Source organism: Nerophis lumbriciformis, linkage group LG22 (genome assembly GCF_033978685.3).
Source record: "Nerophis lumbriciformis linkage group LG22, RoL_Nlum_v2.1, whole genome shotgun sequence".
Taxonomy (NCBI): Eukaryota; Metazoa; Chordata; class Actinopteri; order Syngnathiformes; family Syngnathidae; genus Nerophis; species Nerophis lumbriciformis.
Genome location: NC_084569.2, coordinates 21,132,459 through 21,154,609, shown reverse-complemented (window position 1 = coordinate 21,154,609; position 22,151 = coordinate 21,132,459). Strand labels below are relative to the sequence as shown.

Here is a 22,151-nt window from a genome sequence, read left to right as displayed (position 1 = left end):
ACAACTGAAATGTCAAGAAAAAACAAACAAACTCAGAAACTAAAACAATAAAGCGGCATTCACTCCATTCCTTGATGCTGTGGCTTGCAAAGTGTGCTCGAGAAGTTTCGTTTGAATGGAAGTCAAACCTTGCAGGCCACCCTATGGGGGCATTTCTTCCCTAAGCCCAGAGGCGGGTCGATAACTCGCAATAAACTGTACATGTCCTTATAATGAATGCGCCCGCTGCAAGAAGAATACAGGGGAGTTAGGAGACGCTCACACACAGGAGAACACATACAAGCACTCATAAAGAAGAGAAAACATTGGGAGGAAGAGGTCATTATTCACACATTATCAGAACATACTTGGCAATATGTTTGGCGTTACAGAAAATACTGTGCTAAACTGAAGGCAAAATGCATGTAATCATCCCTGCATGCCACACACTGTTTAATGCGGTCCTTAGCACTGCCAAAACATTTGTAACTAACCACTAGCTCTGTGCACGGACACTTGATTAAGCAATTGCTAAGCAGCCGCGTGTGTGCTAACTGCTTAATAGCCGCTTGTGGTGCGCATATGCCCTCCCTTTTAAATGCGTGCTCAACCTTGGGCTATTATTTTCACATTCTCTGTGCTGTGGTGTCCAATCTGGTGGTGGAGTAGAGATTTGAGGGTAGCATGTTAATAGTTAGACATGGAGAATGATTAATGTGACATTTACTGGTCACATTATTCACACATTCCTGACCAAGAACACCAAGGTAGTTATTTTGTGTACCGGTATGTATTATATACTTAATACAGAGCAGAATCCAACGAATGTGCTGTTTTGGGGTAATTTCCTTGACACAAAGCCATCAGCCCTTAGTTTGTCATCTAATGGCCAAATGCTGCAGTGGAAATGTTCTGTCCTATGTATAGATGGGTACCTTTCATATTTCAATCGATACGGTACCGGTACTCAATTGGAATTGCAACTTTTGACGTTGCAATTCCAAGACGTTACATGGCAGTAATGTATAGACCAGTGTTTTTCAACCACTGTGCCGCGGCACCCTAGTGTACCGTGAGATATTGTTTGGTGTGCCGTTGGACATTATGTAATTTCCCCTAATTGGGTTAAAAATATTTTTTTGCAAACCAGTAATTTTAATCCGCAAATAATGTGCCGTTTTTGAGTGTCTGTACTGTCTAGAGCTCGGCATATCAGTAGGTGGCAGCTGGTAGCTAATTGCTCTGTAGATGTCGGGAACACGGTTTGTCGTGATCACAATATGCGGGAGGCAGTGTGCAGGTAAAAAGGTATCGAAAGCAAAAATAAACAAAAGGCGTGTGGCGCTAAGAAAAGGTATTGAAGATTAAGGAAGGCTATGCAAAACAAAAATAAAACTGAGCTGTCTGCAAAGTAAACAAAAACAGAATTCTGGACGACAGCAAAGACTTACAGCGTGTGAAGCATACGGCGTCCACAAAGTACATCCGTACATGACAATTAACACCGAAATAGGAGCGCAAGACAAGAACTAAAACACTACATACAGGAAAACACCAAAAAACTCAAAATAAGTCACAGCATAATGTGACAGGTCGTGACAGTACACCTACTTTGAGACAAGAGTTATATTGATGCATGGGTGGTTATGGTTTGAATTCATATCCAACAATTGCGAGAACGACTTTTTACTGTCAATATCGGCTGCTGAGTTTCATTTTTTAATGTTTTCTGCTGGTTGTGTGCCTTGGGATTTTTTTCAATGACAAAAATGTGCCTCAGCTCAGAAAAGGTTGAAAAACACTGGTATAGACTACCGCAGAGCCATGTAAAGAGAGACTATGGCCAACTTAGTTTCACTGTTGGCCTCAAAATGGTGCCCTGTACTCATGTGAGGGGCTTTTGGCCAATCAGAGAGAGTATTGCCAGACAATCTCCGAAATGATTGGTCAAAAGCCCCTCACGTGACTACAGGGCGCCATGTTGGAGGCAAACTCTGAAATCGAGTTGGCCATACTCTCTCTATACACGGCTCTGGACTACCGTGTGTTAGGGCTGGACGACTATGGAAAAAATAATAATCACCATTATTTTGATTGATATTGGACTTATAATTAATTCCACGAATATTCATTAATTTGAAAACATGAGTACCGTATTTTTCGGAGTATAAGTCGCTCCGGAGTATAAGTCGCACCGTTCGAAAATGCATAATAAAGAAGGAAAAACACATATATAAGTCGCATTTTTTGGGGAAATTGATTTGATAAAACCCAACACCAAGAATAGACATTTGAAAGGCAATTTAAAATAAATAAAGAATAGTGAACAACAGGCTGAATAAGTGTACGTTATATGACGCATAAATAACCAACTGAGAACGTGCCTGGTATGTTAACGTAACATTTTATGGTAAGAGTCATTCAAATAACTATAACATATAGAACATGCTATACGTTTACCAAACAATCTGTCACTCCTAATCGCTAAATCCCATGAAATCTTATACGTCTAGTCTCTTACGTGAATGAGCTAAATAATATTATTTGATATTTTACGGTAATGTGTTAATAATTTCACACATAAGTCACTCCTGAGTATAAGTCGCACCCCCGGCCAAACTATGAAAAAAACTGCGACTTATAGTCCGAAAAATACGGTATTTATTGTACCAACAAAGTTCAAATTTAAATATAGCTAAAACAATTGATTTAAATTACTAACAAATAAACCACAACAAGTAAAATAATACCATACCAGCAATAACAATACAGCACTATAAAAAAACAGTTCCGTATTAACTGTTTTTGATTCAGTTTTTTTACCTTTTACACTTATTTTACCACCATAGAGTATGTGCCTTTTTGTGTAAAATAACATTTAATAAAATGTTTGTTAAATAAATGCAAAAATCCTCACACTTATTGGTGCGATACATCTTTTTTTTTGATTATAGTATTTTCATTATTGTGAGAAGTCATCATCGAAATCGAAATTAAAATTAGATTAATTGTCCAGCCCTACCGTGTGTTGCCATTGCCAGGAAGTAGTCTTTGCCATTAGGTTGAATATGACAGTCTTTTCTTTTGTTGAGCCTAACATACTCTAATAATATGGCTCTGTTTGATTTTACGTGAATAGAAACTCTGTGGTACCGACGGACCTTGGTCAGTATGTATACAAGTGCCGAATTCGGTACCTTTCCGTAGTCCTATGATCGCTGCCTGGCAAATGTCTGTCCAAAATGTCATAAGACCAGCGTCTGCTAGAAAGCTACAGTTGTATTTCACTTGTGAAGCTTTCAAATTAATTGCAATTGACTTTCATTTCATGAATGTGTGATTAATAAACTTGTCAATGTAACATCACATTGATTAGAAAATAAACTCAAGACTGTCCGACCCGAACCTTTTGCCTTCTAGTATTTTCTCCTTATGTTCCAACGTGCAGTCAACAGGACAACATGAGCAACAAGCACACACATATTGGAATACATATGCCATGAAACTTAGCTTGTCTACAGTAGGGATCGTCATACTGTAGAGCAAGACACAGGAGGCTTTATAAAAGGAGCGTGGGCTTTTTGCCACTTTAAGTTTTTGGCTGTATTCAGATGCCAGGTGGGGGATTTTGGATTGGGCTTTTTAAGGATAACTCGTACATTAAAAAGAGGAAAAGGACAAAGAGGAGGAGTACAAGGAAGTTGGTGCACCATAGGAGTGAGATAACCAGATGTCCATTAGGGTTATTCTCACCTCCATCACAATCCCTTTGACAGAAAACGAGAAAATTGTGGCAGTCCTCACGAGGCAATCATTATCCAACAATAATAACTTGTTAATAGTATTTCTTGGACTCTGTGCTGTGCAATAGTATTGGCATTATACACATGAAAAACCACACCATTACAGAATTATTGATAATTTGTTTTCATTGCCTCAACCAAGGTGATGAAGCATGTTAAAAGGAGGCAGACAAAAGACAAAAGTCTAAGGAAAACATTTTTTTAGCTGCAGAGAAAAAGACAACTAAATGTATACAATTAGTTCAAGGGTGTCCAAACTATTTCCACTCAGCGCCACACTGAAAAATCTAAGAAGGCGGGGTTCATTTGGATGTATTTCATTTTCAAAACTAAACAGCTTTTGGTTTTATTAGGGGAGCATGATGAATAATAGACAATAATTATGTCAATATGAGTAATTATGATGTCAATAAATCTGATAACATTAAAAAAAAGCTACGCTAACTGACAACACAAAACAACAAAAATGAGGCTGTAGGTGTGTAAGTGTAGGTGTGTAAGGCTATGGCTACAATAAGCCGGATAACCCCTTAAACGAATAATTATTTAGCCTAAGCCCCGTTTCGGTCACACTAAACTATCGTTTAAGGTCCCCCTCCTCGGACAATTTTTTACACGGGTAAGTGCGCCGTGAATTTCTTGAATCTCCGGCTCTTAGCTTTGTATGGACTCTTTGATCGTTTACAAACTGAGTTCGGAGAGGAAGTGACGCCAGAAAGACCGCGCTCCACACAGGAAGTGACGTCAGAAAGAACGCGCCAAAGCCAGCTTCATAATAAAGCGATTTCGTAACTCGGAGCTAACCACTGGAAAGATGGAGGCGAGTCATCCAGACATGCCCGTGTTTCTCCTTCCGTCTGTACAGACGCTTGTGGAAATCACACATGAATACCCTAAGAGAAAGCGATTGCAGCTATTTCGGATACAACACTTCTCGGATGGCAAGAGAACTTTTGAATGTCCAGGTCAGCTGTGATTCTACGTACCGAAAAAACTTTGTCCATTTGTCGAAGGAGAGACAACGACAATGCGGGCTCCCGTGGATGTGATAAAAAAAGGTAGCGTGTGCTTTGTATTACCTGGCCGTCAAGGAAAGACTACGGAAAACAGCGAATGCATTTGGACTGGCAAAGCAGACTGTATCACACTGCAAAAACTGAAATCTAAGTAAGATTAAATATCTCAAATAGGGGTGATATTTGCTTATTTTCTGTCTGATAAGATAATTATTCTCACTAAGCAGATTTTATGTTAGAGTGTTTTACTTGTTTTAAGGGTTTTGGTCCTAAATGATCTCAGTAAGATATTACAGCTTGTTGCTGAGATGTTATGACCTATATTGAGTAAAACATGCTTGAAACTAGAATATCAACTGTTGCAAAGCTGTGTCATCAACACTCAGAAGTATAAAACTACTTTTTTTAAAGTAATAATTTCTTATTTCAAGCATGAAAAAAAATCATGACTTTGACACAATTGTGTCTCATATTAAAACAGATGACAGTCAAATGGACTTTGCTGTTTTATTTTCAATGAAACAATCGAAAATATGTACTTTTATAGTAGTACAGTTATTAGTGAGAATATACTTATTTTAAGGTATTTTTGGGTTCATTGAGGTTAGCCAATTTTACTTGTTTTGTAAAGTCTTGACAGCCACATTTTCTTGTTCTATTGGCAGATCATTTTGCTTAGTTCAAATAAAATACCCCTAATTTTCGTATTTGTTTTTCTTGTTTTTGAACACTGACTTTTTGCAGTGCAGTTATTGTCCGCCATGTATGTTGCGTACTCAACGTCTAGGTCCAGAGTATATAAAGTCACCAAAAAGGAATGGACAATGAAGGTGAAGGCAAAAGAGTGAGGAGTGTCCTGACCAGATATCTAGATCCCTAGATTGATTGATGTAAAATGTTCTTTATCACATTGTTTACTTTCACGTGTTTATTAAAGATTTGATTAATTTATGATGGCTCAGGTGTGATTCACTACAATAGGGCCCCACAGCGCACTGGATGCCAGATATTGAAACACCACAACACTGGATATTGTTCAGATAAGTTAAATTTAATTTAAGAACTTGCACACAAAGCTGGAGGTGACTATGACGTGCGCATTTTCCGCACATGCGTACTAGGTCGCGTTGCGCCGGCGTACGGAGGGTGGGAGGGGTCTTAAACGACCATTGTGTGTGTGTGGACAAGGATGAGGTTAGGTTGGATTTACCCTGGATAACCTTAGCCGGCTTAGTGTAGAAGGGACCTAAATTTAGGTGTGTAGGCGCCCCTTTTTCTAGTGCTGTAAACTTCGCCTGAGTTCACGGTAAACAAACACAGCGTTGATCGTGTAGGACTTCTTCACTGTTTCAGCGGAATACATTTTGCTTGCTATTTGCAACAAATGTTCTGCGAACATTCTGCGAGGAGGGGAGAAAAAAACAATGCGCTTTAACACATCGAACCTTGTCAGCCACCTGAAGCACCAGCATCGCTACAACTGTTTTGAACGCTAAAAACTGTGCCCTAAAGCCAGCCGCAAAGAAAGGTGCGTACGAACTAGGGGTTTAATGGTAATATAAATACCGTGGTACTTCAGTATCAAAATCATCACAATAATACTGTGACCTGTGACGGTATAAAATGAAAACTTGGTCAGTATAGTTTTTTGCTAGCACTTTTAAAATGGCCGGTCTTGTGGTAAACTACTTATCCCAAAATTCCCTGTGTAGCACATGTGTGCGAGGTCCGTGTGTGGGAGGCCCCAAAGAAGAGACAAGGGATTGTTTTTTTTCGGACATTTTCTGAATTTTTCATCAAAATACATCCATAACTTTTTGAGTTATGTTGCATTTCTCGGACGACGCAAAGCCGGTCAAAAGTTTAGATATTTTAACCCACATGTGTTTTCAATAACAGTGACTCAACTTGTGGTTTAAATGGATTTGTTATGCACGTTTTAAGTAGGAAATGCGCCAGGCGGCATCGTAAACAAAAAAATAAATGTTTGGTGACACTGCACTGCAGGGGAACACAAGTAATATGAGAAGCTACTTGATAAACCATCACCCGGAAAATATATTTGATGCCAACGAGGCCAAGCATCAATTTATGAGGTATTTACATTATTAAACGTTACATTGCCAGTTGACTTTTCTAAGAATCGGCATTTTATATAAGATGAGTGATGTAAGATGTCCACTACAAAGGAGACTATTTCTCTAAAGTTAAATGTTGAAAAATACTAACGTGACCACTATTGTTTTACATTTGTTACACTGGATGTTTATATTGTCAGTTTAATATATACACAGTACAGGCCAAAGGTTTGGAGACACCTTCTTCTCAGTCATCGCATTTTCTTTATTTTCATGACTATTTAGATTGGAGATCGTCAGTGAAAGCATCAAAACTATGAATGAACACATGTGGAGTTATGTACCATATTTTTCGGACTATAAGTCGCAGTTGTTTTCATAGTTTGGTGCGACTTATACTCAGGAGCGACTTATGCGTGAAATTACTAACACATTACCGTAAAATATCAAATAATATTATTTAGCTCATTCACGTAAGAGACTAGACGTATAAGATTTCATCGGATTTAGCGATTAGGAGTGACAGATTGTTTGGTAAACGTATAGCATGTTCTATATGTTATAGTTATTTGAATGACTCTTACCATAATATATTACGTTAACATACCAGGCACGTTCTCAGTTGGTTATTTATGCGTCATATAACGTACACTTATTCAGCCTGTTGTTCACTATTCTTTATTTATTGTAAATTGCCTTTCAAATGTCTATTCTTGGTGTTGGGTTTTATCAAATACATTTCCCCAAAAAATGCGACTTATGCTCCAGTGCGACTTATATATGACTTTTCCTTCTTTATTATGCATTTTCGGCCGGTGCGACTTATACTCCGAAAAATACGGTACTTAACAAAAAAAGGTGAAATAACTGAAAACATGTTTTATATTCTATTTTCTTCAAAATAGCCATCCTTTGTTCTGATTACTGCTTTGCACACTCTTGGCATTCTCTCGATGAACTTCAAGCACACCTGGGAAGTGAAAACCATTTCAGGTGACTACCGCTTGAAGCTCATCGAGAGAATGCCAAGAGTGTGCAAAGCAGTAATCAGAGCAAAGGGTGGCTATTTTGAAGAAACTAGAATATAAAACATGTTTTCAGTTATTTCATCTTTTTTTGTTAAGTACAAAAGTACAAAAGTTCATTCATAGTTTTGATGCCTTCAGTGACAATCTACAATGTAAATAGTCATGAAAATAAAGAAAACACATTGAATGAGGAGAAGGTGTGTCCAAAGTTTTGGCCTGTACTGTGTATACTTGTTACTTGTAATAAATATGATTAGAACATTTGAACATTATGTTTGTGTTGAATTACAGTAAGTGTGTTTATCTTAAACATTCTTGCCACTTAATTTTACACACTAAAATATTTTTAAGTCTTGTTTTTATTTATTTTTTGGGGGCGGGCATATACCATAACAATATCGTACCGTGTGCTTAATACCGTGAGAATATTGTGCTATGAGATTTTGATACCGTTACATACCTAGTACGAACTACAGTTATAATCACATTTAAAAAACAATACATACTGTATAAATAAGTTAATAGGTATTGTCTTGAAAAGAAAGACATTGTGCATCCCTAGGTTTTAGCATCAACTTTTACTCTTAAATTCTACTTTTATTAGGTTTTTTGTATTGATATTTTCATAAGAATTTGGACACCCCTGAACTGGTGAGCTCATAATGCTCTGCAAGTGTGAATGTGCATGGAGGTGCGTGCAAGTTCCCACTCACCAGGCAGCAGGATCATACTCTGCCCATATCCTGACATACTCATCCAGGTGGTGAGGTCCAAGTATGGAAGAATCTCTTGTCAGATACTCAAAGTTGTCCATGATGACGGCCACAAACAGATTCAGCATCTACACAAGCACACTTATTAGAGAAGACCAACAGGTCGGGTCAAACAAATTATTTGATTGACTAACTTACCAGGAATGAGCAGAAAAAGATGAAGGAGACAAAGTAGAGGTAAGCCACCTGGCTGCCACACTCTGGCTCTGTATTCCCAGACAGCTCGTCGCATGGTTTCCCCCCGAGACAAGACAACATGATATCATGCCACGCTTCCCCTGTCGCACTCCTGCAAATACACGCCAGGATTACTTCACCACACGTTCTTCCCCAAGCAACACAAAGCTTGTCTCAATAATGGCACCTGAAGAGGAGCATGAGAGCCTGAACAAAGGTCCTGAAGTTGTTGTGCTGGTTGATAGCACTCTCCCCGTCTTCTTCAATAGCAATATTCCCGAAAAGCTGCACAAACAATCACACTGTGAACACTACGGTACATTTACACACCAAACACAGAGTATAAACAGACAACAAAAATCCCACATTGCAAAAAGTCAGTGTTCAAAAACAAGAAAAGAAAATACAAAAATTAGAGGTATTTTATTTGAACTAAGCAAAATGATCTGCCAATAGAACAAGAAAATTTGGCTTGTCAAGACTTTCCAAAACAAGTAAAATTAGCTAACCTCAATGAACCCAAAAATTCCTTAAAATAAGTATATTCTCACTAATAACAAGTGCACTCTTCTTAGTAGAAAAAAATTAGACCTTTTTGCTCAATATGTTGAAAAATATTCTTAAATTAAGCAAATGCTAGTGCCATTATCTTGACATAATGATATGCGCTCGGCATCATGATTTTTTTTTCATGCTTGAAGTAAGAAATTATTACTTTAAAAAAGTAGTTTTATACTTGAGTGTTGATGACACAGCTTTGCATCAGTTGATATTCTAGTTTCAAGCATATTTTACTCAATATAGGTCATAAAATCTCAGCTACAAGCTGTAATATCTTACTGAGATAATTTAAAACAAGTAAAACACTAACATAAAATCTGCTTAGTGAGAAGAATTCTCTTATCAGACAGAAATTAAGCAAATATCACCCTTATTTCAGCTATTTAGTCTTACTTAGATTTCAGTTTTTGCAGTGCACATGGTTTATCCGTTTCATTTGCTCCTGTAAGCATTAAAAGCCACCACTTTGGAGGTCCACTTATTATTATATGTTTCAGAAATGTCAAACCAGTCTAAGAAGTACCATACTAGTGAATTGTAATTGTGTATTGCATGAAATTTAGCCTGGATGCTGAAAATTACAGTTTGACAGTGATTTTAGTAAGCCCTACTTAGAACACGTTTCGTGGGTCTGTTGTCACGACTCGAGCGCGTGCCGCTGCGCATTCCTCTCCAGCCGCGGCCGCGCCCCTGCTCTCAATCACAAATAAACACACCTGACGCTGATGAGACTCCACACTACTTGGACCAGCGCGTCCTGCGTTCCAGTGCCAGAACGTAGCCATCTGTATCATACAATAAGCCTTCACGTATCTACCTCCTTCTCTATGTGCATTCCTGCTCTTTGTGTTTTCCCTCCTCCGTGCTGATTGTGTTGTGCCCTTTTCCCTCGCCCCGCAGTATTCCTCTGTTCTCTCGATTCGAGCAGTGTGTCTCGTTTCCCCGGACTTCCCTTGGATCTCGACCTCTCGCCTGCCCACGGACTTCCAAGCCAGCTTCGCTCTCTTCGGACTTCCGCACTCTTCTCAACACGCACCTTCAACACTTGCCGGTAACACTCGCCACTTAAGTTCAGGGTCTGTATCCTTCGAAGGGGCGAATTTGGAGGCCGCTTCGGTCACAACGCTGCGCGAAAGCTGTCCCAATTCATTCAAATTCAAAGGCTCCTCCAAATGCAGCCGACGAATGCGCCCTACTTTTCCCTGTATTCGGAGGATGCACTGCGACTATCCTTCGTAGCCTCCCATATCCCAAGATGCTTTGTGCGCCTTTGTTCAACCCGGATCTTTTTGACGATGGCGGCAAATACCAGCAGCGGCACCGGCACCGGCAGAGAATACACTTTCAACCAGGAAATCCTGCGCAGAGTAGACTGTCCCATTTAACAACGGGTGACGCATTCTTCGGAGATGCCTCCGAAGGTCCAGCCTTCTGAGGCTGCGTAGGCCGGGTCCTCTGAAGGATGCAGACCCTGAATTGGGACACAGCTATAGTCTTGCATCAAGCCTTTTATTTAATTACACAATTCACATCGTCTTGATAATAAATACGCCAAGAGCTAAACTGCTTCCCTGCCGTCTTCTTCTCCCCTGTATCGTTATATCTGTAGCTTTAAATGACCCCTCTAATTCTAACATTGGCACTTATTTTTATAGTTCTGCACCTAAAAATAATTTCTACACAAAATATACACAGTTGACATTGTTTGTTTTCTAACGTTTCAGCACATGTTGGAATGCCCACTTTTAGCTCCAAAATGTGTGTGGGCCTCCGTCAGCCTACCGACCTACAAAACACTGGAGGCAATTTCATGTGTTTTGGTAACATCTTCATCCCGAATCACGTTATTTTAGCGCAGAATTGTAAGGAATTAACAAATGTCTGCCAGATGCATTGTGGCGGGTTGTAGTAATACATATAAAGAAGGGGTCAGCCTGCATACATTTCCAAATGATGGGAGTATGAGGAAAGTATGGACCTCTTCAGTCAAATTGACTCGCGCAAAATTTGCAGTAGTGTAATTCTGACTTTAAACAAGGGTTTTGGTCAGAGCCAGAACCTGCGGCAAAACGGCACAGACAGGGTGCACAAAAACGAGTGAAGAAAAAGCAAGCTGCTAGGATTCTTCAGGGTTTCCCCTAGATTGCCAGGATACATTTGGCGGTGGGGGTGTGGCTAGGGACGTGGGCAATATGACGTCATCATATAACTTGCTATGATACATATATTTTCTCTAAATGGGCAAACAAAATATACATACAATTAAAACAAATCTGTGTTATCCATCCATCCATTTCCTACCGTTTGTCCCTTTCGGGGTCGCGGGGGGTGCTGGAGCCTATCTCAGCTGCATTCGGGCGGAAGGCGTCGTACACCCTGGACAAGTCGCCACCTCATCGCAGGGCCAACACAGATAGACAGACAACATTCACACTCACATTCACACACTAGGGCCAATTTAGAGTTGCCAATCAACCTATCACCAAATCTGTGTTATTGGCCTTTAAATAGACCCCCCTTTTAGACCAGTTGATCTGCCGTCTCTTTTCTGCTCCGCTCCTCCTCTCCTGCGTGGAGAGGTTATTAGGTGACCACAGATGAGTGTAAGGGAGGGTCCCCACATCTACAGTCCCCTCCAAGGTTTCTCATTGTATCCCATTGGGTTGAGTTTTTTCTTGCCCTGATGTGGGATCTGAGCCGAGGATGTCGTTGTGGCTTGTGCAGCCCTTTGAGACTCTTGTGATTAAGGGCTATATAAATGAACTTTGATTGATTGATATTAATATTTAGTATTAAGTTACATACTTCTTTACATAAAATCGTTTTGCTGTATTTTTCAATTGTTGCTGCTTATTGTATAATCTACTTTGTTAAGGATTTTTCAAGAGTCTAGAGACTTCTCTGATCCCTTTAGTCACTTTTTTATTAAAAACAACTAGCAAAAACTCTAGCATATTTTTCTGGTGTTATTGGAGACTGCACTCGCATTTACAGACTCATCTTTCGCTCCATGCGTGCTGCAGCAAGCATAACGTCACACTTGCTTCACGCTACTGCGAGCCTTCCTCTCCATAAAAGCTGCCACGGTCGTCCAAGATTTTGTAGATCACTGTCCATGGGTATAAGTTCGTCCACATCGTAGACATTCTGTCTTTGATCCAGACAATCCTGTGTGTCTTGCTTGCGTTATCACAACATCCTGTTTCAGCAGTCGAATTTATAGTGCATTACTAGTCAATAGTGCGCAAATAATAAACTATATATGTCCATTCAGCAACCTGCTGGTGTTAATGTGTATGTTTGTGTGTGATGATGTTCACTTTTCCCATGACCTGTGAACACATCGTGTTGGCGTAGAATAAGGAAGTGTTGTTAAGTGTCTGGAGAAGCACAGAGATGGACGTGTGTGTGTACGGTTGTTAGCACAAGATTGGCAACAAAAGTTAAAAAGAGCGACAGACTTTGTGTGTCTTTTTCTGGACACTACAAAACATTATATTACTTACATTTTTTTTCACTTAAAAACCCCTAATTTTTAAAGTTTGGCGGTATATATTTTGCAATGCATTATTATTTATTTCTTATTTCATATACTCTACTGATGTTTTCATCAAGATGCTTACAAAGCATGAAGAAACAGGCTATGCTGTCCATGGAAAAAGAGATGGGAGAGCTTTTATATTACATTTTTTTCTCATAATGTTAACCATATCAGTTTTGAAGTATTCATGAACCAGGGCAACAAAAACATCCAATTAAGTGATCAAAATGATAGTTTTATATGCCTTCATCCACACTGCCTGTGTTGAAAAATGGGCTCCAGTTCTGCAGATGACGTCACACCAAGAGGGGGCAGCATATCGAATCTTGCCATTGAAAGGGGGTTGTCACGGCTCGGGCGCACATAAGTGCACATTTATCTGTGCGTTGCACTGAGCGCAGCTCTGAGAGCGCGCAAAGATCGCGCCAGACCGGCGGCAGCAAGCAGCTTCAATCAATCGCCGGCAATGAGTACACCTGGAGCTGATGATCAAACCCGCCTTGATAAGCCTGCTCAACCTGCTATCCCGGGCCAGAACGTAGTCTTCTGTTGAGTACTGGAAGCTATCATCCAGCTCTATGCAACCTTGCTTCGCTCTCTGTGTTCTCCACCGTCGTGTTTATTTGGTCTCGTGTTATCCCTTGTCGACCTTCCTGCAACCTGCCTTTGTTCCAAGTGTCGAGTTGTGCGTCTCGTCTTCCTTGTTTGTTTCCCTTTGGATTCTGGACTGCCGCCCTCGATCCTCGACCCCCGCTTTGGACACGGACCACTCGACATCTCTCTTCAGCCCCACGGACCTCCCGCTTGCGTTACGGACCTTCTTCTGCCCAGCCCCTTTTGGACTTGTCTGCTTCCTCACTCAACATTCCCGGTAACACACTCATTAATTCCTACACATAGTCTCACACCATACACCCCCTTGGATTTCATCACACTTGTTGTTTAATTAATATTATTATATGTTATTATTATATATAGTGTACATATATAATTAGACTTAGACAAACTATAATGATCTACAAGGGAATATGTTCAAGTCTAAGTCTATGATAAATCATAGAGCTACTACGTGGTCTGTGCCGTCTACACTCCCTCTGCAAACATAACAGGGGTGTTCAAAATGCAATTAGTTATCTATCCATCCATCCATTTCCTACCGCTTATTCCCTTCGGAGTCGCAGGGGTCACTGGAGCCTATCTCAGCTACAATCGGGTGGAAGGCGGGGTACACCCTGGACAAGTCGCCACCTTATTGCAGGGCCAACACAGATAGACAGACAACATTCACACACACATTCACACACTAGGGCCAATTTAGTGTTGCCAATCAACCTATCCCCAGGTGCATGTCTTTGGAGGTGGGAGGAAGCCGGAGTACCCGGAGGGAACCCACGCAGTCACGGGGAGAACATGCAAACTCCACACAGAAAGATCCCGAGCCCGCGATTGAACCCCAGACTATTCAGGACCTTCGTATTGTGAGGCAGATGCACTAACCCCTCTTCCACCGTGCTGCCCCTAGTTATCTACTGATTACTTAACAATTCATTGATATTATAGGATATTACTGAATTACAGATTTATTTACAGGAGCACAAAATACATAAAAAGCTGTTAGTTAAATTTGTGAACCCTATACTACGGAGCGGCATAGCTCGGTTGGTAGAGTGGCCGTGCCAGCAACTTGAGGGTTCCAGGTTCGATTCCCGCTTTCGCCATCCTAGTCACTGCCGTTGTGTCCTTGGGCAAGACACTTTACCCACCTGCTCCCAGTGCCACCCACACTGGTTTAAATGTAACTTAGATATTGGGTTTCACTATGTAAAGCGCTTTGAGTCACTAGAGAAAAGCGCTATATAAATATAATTCACTTCACTTCAGTACTACTGGACACAAACTACTGTTATAACATCATTAAAAAAGTCAATTTTGCATTATTGTTCAGCTCATATAACAGTCATGTGCTGTACTAAAACATCCTATTGCATGTTTTAGTAGCCCTGTTATACTTAAAGATTAGGTGCCACCCACCTGCATCCCAATGATCGCGTAGATGAAGAAGAGCATGGCAATGAGGAGGCATACATAAGGCAGAGCCTGAGGACAGACAAAATAATTATTGCAGCATCTAAATGCACTTTGTACTAGCTTTTTTAAGAATGTATGGATTTTTTTAGACAGTCTACACAGTTACATTCAAATATCTATCTGGTGTATGATTGAGGACAGACAGACCTTGAAGGACTGAACGAAGGTCCAAAGCAAAATTCGAATGGTTTCTCCTTGCCTCAGCAGCTTGATGAGACGAGCTGCCCTGAACAGCCTCAGGAAACTTAGGTTGATGAAGTTATTCTAAAGCCAGAGTAACCAGGGAGAATGACCATGAATTCAATTAGAATTATACATGGGAGAAGAAAAACAGGTAAAAAATAGAGGAGAGGTATAGAAGGGGGTAAAGAATAAGGAAAATAACAAATATTCAAACTCAACACAAGTCAAAAGCGAAGCAAACCAAACGCAGCAAGGCTCCGACAAGCTTTTCGTTATCCAAACATAAACAACACAAAAAAGGGGGCAAAGGCATTCATCCAAGTTTACTTTTCATCCAAATTGGGTTTCATAGTCAACGTGGTCGGAGTGGTGAGTAGTTCAAAGTGCAAGGGGCGCAGAACGTTTGCTCGGAAAGACAACCAAATGCACTAATTCTCTCAAGGCAACGAATGCAGCTTTTTAATTCAGTGAAGCAAGTCGGCAGCATGCAGATGTGCACTAACACAAGGCGGCAAAACTCAAGACATCGTCAGGATTGACGCCCAAATAGGGTGGTTGAAACATATGTAAGGACTTTTTTTGTTTGACTGAACAAGCACAGTTAAAGTCCTTCAACCATTAAACTGGTAAAGAACATAAGGAATATAAGTGTGGGTCCTTTAAGGGGAACTTTTTGGGGGGAATTTTGCCTATGGTTCACAATCATTATGAAATACAAGACGACAGATGGATTTTGTTTGTTTTAATGCATTCTAAATATTAAATAAATTAAAGCTGAGCTCCACTATTTCACCCATAAAATCAATAAATAAACATTCAAAAACCGCCAAAATTTACATTTCGTGACTTGAATATTAACCAAGTATTAGTGATATTGTTATTATAAACGCTAAAAAAAAGACAAACTATTTATAGCAGCTCCGTGATCACTACCGTGTGTCACTATGTTTACGTCATCGAGTGGTCTGCTGCTTCCTCGCTTCCCTGCTCCATGTAAGTTTATTCTAGATCATAAAGCACGCCTCTCTAGGGACGGCGTGGCGCGGTTGAGTGTTCCTGGTTCGATCCCCAGCTTCTTCCATTCTAGTCACGTCCATTGTGTCCTTGAGCAAGACACTTCACCCTTGCTCCTGATGGGTCGTGGTTAGCGCTTTGCATGGTAGCTCCCGCAATCAGTGTGTGAATGTGTGTGTGTGTGAATGGGTCAATGTGGAAATAGTGTCAAAGCGCTTTGAGTACCTTGAAGGAAGAAAAGTGCTATACAAGTATAACCCATTATTCTCACCTGGACAGAAGAAGTGTGAGTAGGTATTCCGACACGTTGGTACACTTTGACAGCCATTTAGGACCCGAAACTGGCGAAGGCGACACGTAAAGACGCTTAATCATCCCCGCACCCCCGCACACATCCCATTTCTTCGTAAGCATTATGAGATATTCTTCACCTAAATGGGAATATATGAATGTCCCTAATACATCAGACGTTGCACAGTAAGTGATATTTTATTATGTTTGTTGGCGATCATAAAGTCTGTAGTGAATAATAACAAGTGATGAAGGGAAAAACTTCATTTTTAAATGAATGTATGCAGAAAATGATACATAAATATCAAATGGTATTATAAATATGACCGTTATTACATTATAAATATACTTACATCATGTATATAAAACCTTAATGGAGGTGTTTGGGTGTTTTTTTTAAGAGCTTTGTAGGTGGAATTGCGCAGCTCCCATAGGCTACACTGTAAGTACAATTTTGATTGCATTTATTTAATATTTAGAATGCAAAAACATACATATCATCCATCGTCATGTCTCTCATTATGATTGTGGATGATTGGCAAAATTCCAAACAAGTGCAGTTCCCCTTGAAAAAAGAACATGGACATGCAGCTGCTGTCCACATACTGTAGGTGAGACAATACAAGGTTCCTCGAAATACATGCAAGAAATTGCATGCGTCACTTGTTCTGTCTGCCATAGGCAAACTGTGTGACTTGATGCTTCCAGAGAAAGTTCTCCCAGGCACTGTCATCTGCATGTTTATTATATATATATATATATATATACAGTATGTGCATTCACTAGTTAAGGGATAGATGTGACAATCTATTCCGCTTGTTACAGTTCAATTCTTTACCAACTGTGTAACTTCTTAGTAAATGATATAAAGCAGGGGTGTCAAACTAATTTCATTTTAGGAGTCACATGAAGGAAAATATATCCTCAATTGGGCCGGACTGGCAAAATTATGGCATGATAACTTAAAAATAAAGACAACTTGAAATGTTTTTCTTTGTTTAAAAATAGACCAAAAACATTCTGAAATTGTACAAATCAAAAGGTATTTTCTTTACACTTCTTTGATGCAGTTAATATTATTCTATCTTCATTTGTCATTATTTATGCTTTCTGAATAAATGATGTGATAATGTTCATCAGTCAAATAGGTAGAAAAGAGTCTGGCAGAGTTTTAAAATGTTGCCGTTGGTGTTAATTTTTAATCTATCAGAAGATAAAATGAACAATAATATCAAACTCAAATTACAGGATGTTATTAATGTGATTTACTCATTTTCCTCAACTGATGTTCTAACATCATGTGGTTTATTATGTACAAATGTAGCATCATCTACGACAAAACTTGTGAATTTGGACTAATTTCATGTATCACACCTGACGTTAGAAGGGGATACATATTATTTCAGCATATTTATGTGCGCCCAAAAAACGTGTCCCCAGTCATAAGGACAACTCGAAATGTACAGATTATCAAGAGCATTTTTTGTGTATAAATGTCACAGCAACAACAACATTGACATTCAAAGCATGGATGTGACAATCCACATTTTGCATCATTACTATCACTAATAAGCGTCCATACACGGACGTGTTGCCTCTAGTTTAAAACGGCACATAGCACATCTCGCAGGCCGGATAAAAGCTGTTTGATCTGGCCTGCGGGCCTTACGTTTGACACCCCTGATAAAGTATAAGTGGGGTTATCAAGAATAGTATTTGAGACAGTGAGTGGCAGAGGAATTAGTAAAGTTGATACACTCAAAGTTGAGTTAAAGGAAAAACATGCACATGCAATTGAAGCAGATGCAGTAAAGCAAAGATCTCCAAAAAAATTACAAACCATCTACATGTGGATGTTGCAGACACATGGTTTATAGCAGCAAGTTTTTGGATTTTTGGTTGGTTCGAAGAAACAACCAGAGTCAGTTATCATGGGTAGACACAGAGGATTCATAGTGCATTTTGATTGGATGGGGTCACAGGAAGTGGGGCATTATGGGGTAGTAGATTACAGCAGATCGCCGTTATGATTGCGGAAGATTTAATGAAAGCATGTAAAAAAAAAAGATAAAAACAAGAAATAAATCAATCGTCAGTACAGTAATAAATACACAATGTCACAATATTTGTTGTAGCCAGTCGTAAATTGTAAGTAATATTCCCCTTTTAAACAATGCTGCATTTTGTGTAGAGAAAATACTTTGTATAAAAATGTACATACATGGTGTTTTATCATGTGTTTTGAACATAGGTATGAACCTGTAGTAACAAGTGCTGCAAATGTGCACAATTTCCCATTCATTTATGTAATTTTTTATCCAAAGTTTAGCTGGGGTTTGGGAAATATACACTATTGTTTAAATGGAAAATAATGACAATTTATTTTGAAAAATTGGAATGGCTAAAACAGGCTAGAATTAAGGTTTTAGAATGGCCTTCCCAAAGTCCTGACTTAAACATGTGGACAATGCTGAAGTAACAAGTCCATGTCGGAAAAACAACAAATTTAGCTGAACTGCACCAATTTTGTCACGAGGAATGGTCAAAAGTTCAACCAGAAGCTTGCTAGAAGCTTGTGGATGGCTACCAAAAGCGCCTTATTGAAGTGAAACTTGCCAAGGGACACGTAACCAAATATTAACATTGCTGTATGTATACTTTTGACCCAGCAGATTTGGTCACATTTTCAGTAGACCCATAATAAATTCATAAAAGAACCAAACTTCATGAATATTTTTTGTGACCAACAAGTATGTGCTCTAATTACTCTATCACAAAAAAATAAGAGTCGTAGAAATTATTAGAAACTCAAGACAGCCATGACATTATGTTCTTTACAAGTGTATGTAAACTTTTGATCGTGACTGTATATTTTTTCCAAAAACAAACTAAATGGCTCCTATACATCAACTCCAAACATGATGTGCAAAAAAAAAAATCCCTGATATGTATTAACAATAATGCTAATAATTACAATCATTATTAAAAAGGTAATTAGCAGTAAATAAAATTTTAAAAACTTGCAAGTGTAGCCTGACAATATTGATAAGTCTTTATCTAATGATATCTTGGTCTGGTAAAGACTGAGATGTATTCAGGTTACATGAGTACCTGATATTATACGATACTACGTGATATTGTGAATTTCAACCTAATATGGAACAGCTGTTAAAAAAAAAAAAGTAAATAATGTAAATTTGACTTTGAGAGGTTGTTTGAAGTGTTCTATAGTTGTCACTAACAGAAACAAATGCTGCTAACCCTACAGGCCGCTACATGATAATTTGATTGGCTATTAGGTTGCCTGGAGAAGCTGGAAGCGCGCCGCAGCATCAGCATTCTTCCAGCCTCGCTGTCAGCGAGTCAGCGCCACACTTCCAAGAGTGTGGTCTCTCTGGGGCCCACCAACTGGGACAATTATATAAGACTTTCAAGACATGTTCGTGCATGGCTGAACAACGCAGGGCTGAACGGCGCCCTCTAACCCGATGGCTTTCCCCAGACTCCATGTCTTGTCTGCTGTGCGCTTTCAGTCAATGTGACAGATGTGAGAATCCACGGACACATTGAGAAGCTCGGCCGATGTTCCTAATTGTTGTTGTAATGCATCATTTGTTCGCGTCAGGGTCAGTTTACTCACCCCAAGTTCGGTGACCAGAATGTCTGTGATGCTGCCCAGAACTGTCACACAGTCGAAGATGTTCCAGGCATCTTTAAAATAATTCTGTAAGCAGGGTGGACGGGAAAGACAAACATCCAATAAGAGAGAGTGAGAAGGACATGGGATAATAGACTCAAAAAGACATGCTGGAGCTACAGTTTCCCACAGAATGGCAATGTATTTGTGGTGGTGGAGGTGTGGCCAGGGCGGTGTCAATATGTATATCTTAAAATGTTTTATTTTTAATTTTTAAAAAGGCTAAAAAGGCATCATACATACTGTATATTTAAAGACAAATCTGTATCAGGAGGGTTGTACGGTATACCGGTACTAGTATAGTATCGCGGTACTAATGAATTAAAACGGTACTATACTCTGTTTGAAAAGTACCGGTTCACCATATATTTTTTTTTTACCGGCATGACAGCGCGTCGTCGTGACATTGCTGGTTTTACGAGCAGAGGAGCATGTTCGGCAGCGCACAATTACCGAGTACTTACAAGCAGACACGGTGTGTAGACAGAAAAGGGAGAACGGACGCATTTTGGCTTAAAATCTAATTATAAAGGTGAAGTTATAACACTGAAACGCCCTCAGGAAAAGGTGCTTTAAGACATGGCTAGCTAGTTAGCGGCTAATCCGCAATCGGAAGTGTTCTAGCTTCTTCCTCGTCTCCATGGCGACAAATAATGTGAGTTTTTTACAAGTATCATCCCTGCAGGACGAGGAATAGCTAAATATGCTTCACTACACACCGTAGGAGGATACGATAGCTCACCGGCGTCACAATGTAAACAAATGCCATGGGTGGATCTACACCTGACATCCACTGTAATGATACCAAGTACAAGAGCGTATCTAGTCGATACTACTATGATTGCATCAATATTTTTTTAAATTCATATTATATTCATAAACTCAGGAAATATGTCCCTGGACACATGAGGACTTTGAATATGACCAATGTATGATCCTGTAACGACTTGGTATCGGATCGATACCTAAATTTGTGGTATCATCCAAAATTAATGTAAAGCATCCAAACAACAGAAGAATAAGTGATTATTAATTAAAGTTAAAGTATCAATGATTGTCACACACACACTAGGTGTGGTGAAATTATTCTCTGCATTTGACCCATCACCTTTGATCACCCCCTGGGAGGTGAGAGGAGCAGTGAGCAGCAGCGGAGGCTGCGCCCGGGAATAATTTTTGGTGATTTAACCCCCAATTCCAACCCTTGATACTGAGTGCCAAGCAGGGAGGTAATGGGTCCCATTTTTATAGTCTTTGGTATGACTCGGCCGGGGTTTGAACTCACAACCTACCGATCTCAGGGCGGACACTTTAACCACAAAGCCACTGAGCTGGTTACATTTACATATTGCATTTTAACAGAAGTGTAGATAGAACATGTTGAAATGAAAAATAACCCGATATTAACATTAAATAAACAAGTAGATTAATAATCAATTTTTACAGCTTGTCCTTTATCATTTTGACAAAATAATAAAATGGAAAATGACACATTATGTTACTGCATATGTCAGCAGACATATTAGTAGCCTTTGTTTGTTTACTTACTACTAAAAGACAAGCTGTCTAGTATGTTCACTATTTTTTTAAGGACAAATTTGTTCTTCGATTGCAATTAAAAAATGGCTGTTTAATGAACCCTATGATGTTTTGTTAAAATAAAGCCAATAATGCAATCATGTTTGTGGTACCCTTTATTTAGAAAAGTATCGAAATACATTTTGGTACCGGTACCGAGACAACCCTAGTTATTAGTGTCAATCAATCTTTTTTTGTTATATTATATCGTTTTGCTGTGTTTTTCAAATGTTGCTGATTATTTTATTAGCACAATGTAAGACTGGCTGCACATATATTCTGACCTCCCTGAATGCTGGAATTTAGTTTGGCAGATAAATAAACAGTAGTTTGTATTAGAGATA

The 22,151-nt window shown here is 39.4% G+C and overlaps 1 protein-coding gene across 12 annotated transcripts in view; it reads right to left on the bottom strand.

Annotated features, from left to right (window-relative positions):
- The window catches only part of cacna1aa (calcium channel, voltage-dependent, P/Q type, alpha 1A subunit, a), a 271,996-nt gene that overhangs the window by 65,971 nt on the left and 183,874 nt on the right, over positions 1–22,151 (bottom strand). For 10 of the 12 annotated variants that reach the window (XM_072915681.1, XM_072915688.1, XM_072915690.1 and 7 more), the window contains 7 exons: positions 20,173–20,256; positions 15,192–15,308; positions 14,988–15,053; positions 9,042–9,139; positions 8,816–8,966; positions 8,618–8,745; positions 129–225 (listed from right to left, as the gene is read on the bottom strand). In XM_072915681.1, coding sequence (XP_072771782.1) covers positions 129–225; positions 8,618–8,745; positions 8,816–8,966; positions 9,042–9,139; positions 14,988–15,053; positions 15,192–15,308; positions 20,173–20,256 — 741 coding nt within the window. The remainder of the gene's footprint in view (positions 1–128; positions 226–8,617; positions 8,746–8,815; positions 8,967–9,041; positions 9,140–14,987; positions 15,054–15,191; positions 15,309–20,172; positions 20,257–22,151) is intronic. The other 2 variants (XM_072915682.1, XM_072915684.1) reach the window with 1 other exon arrangement.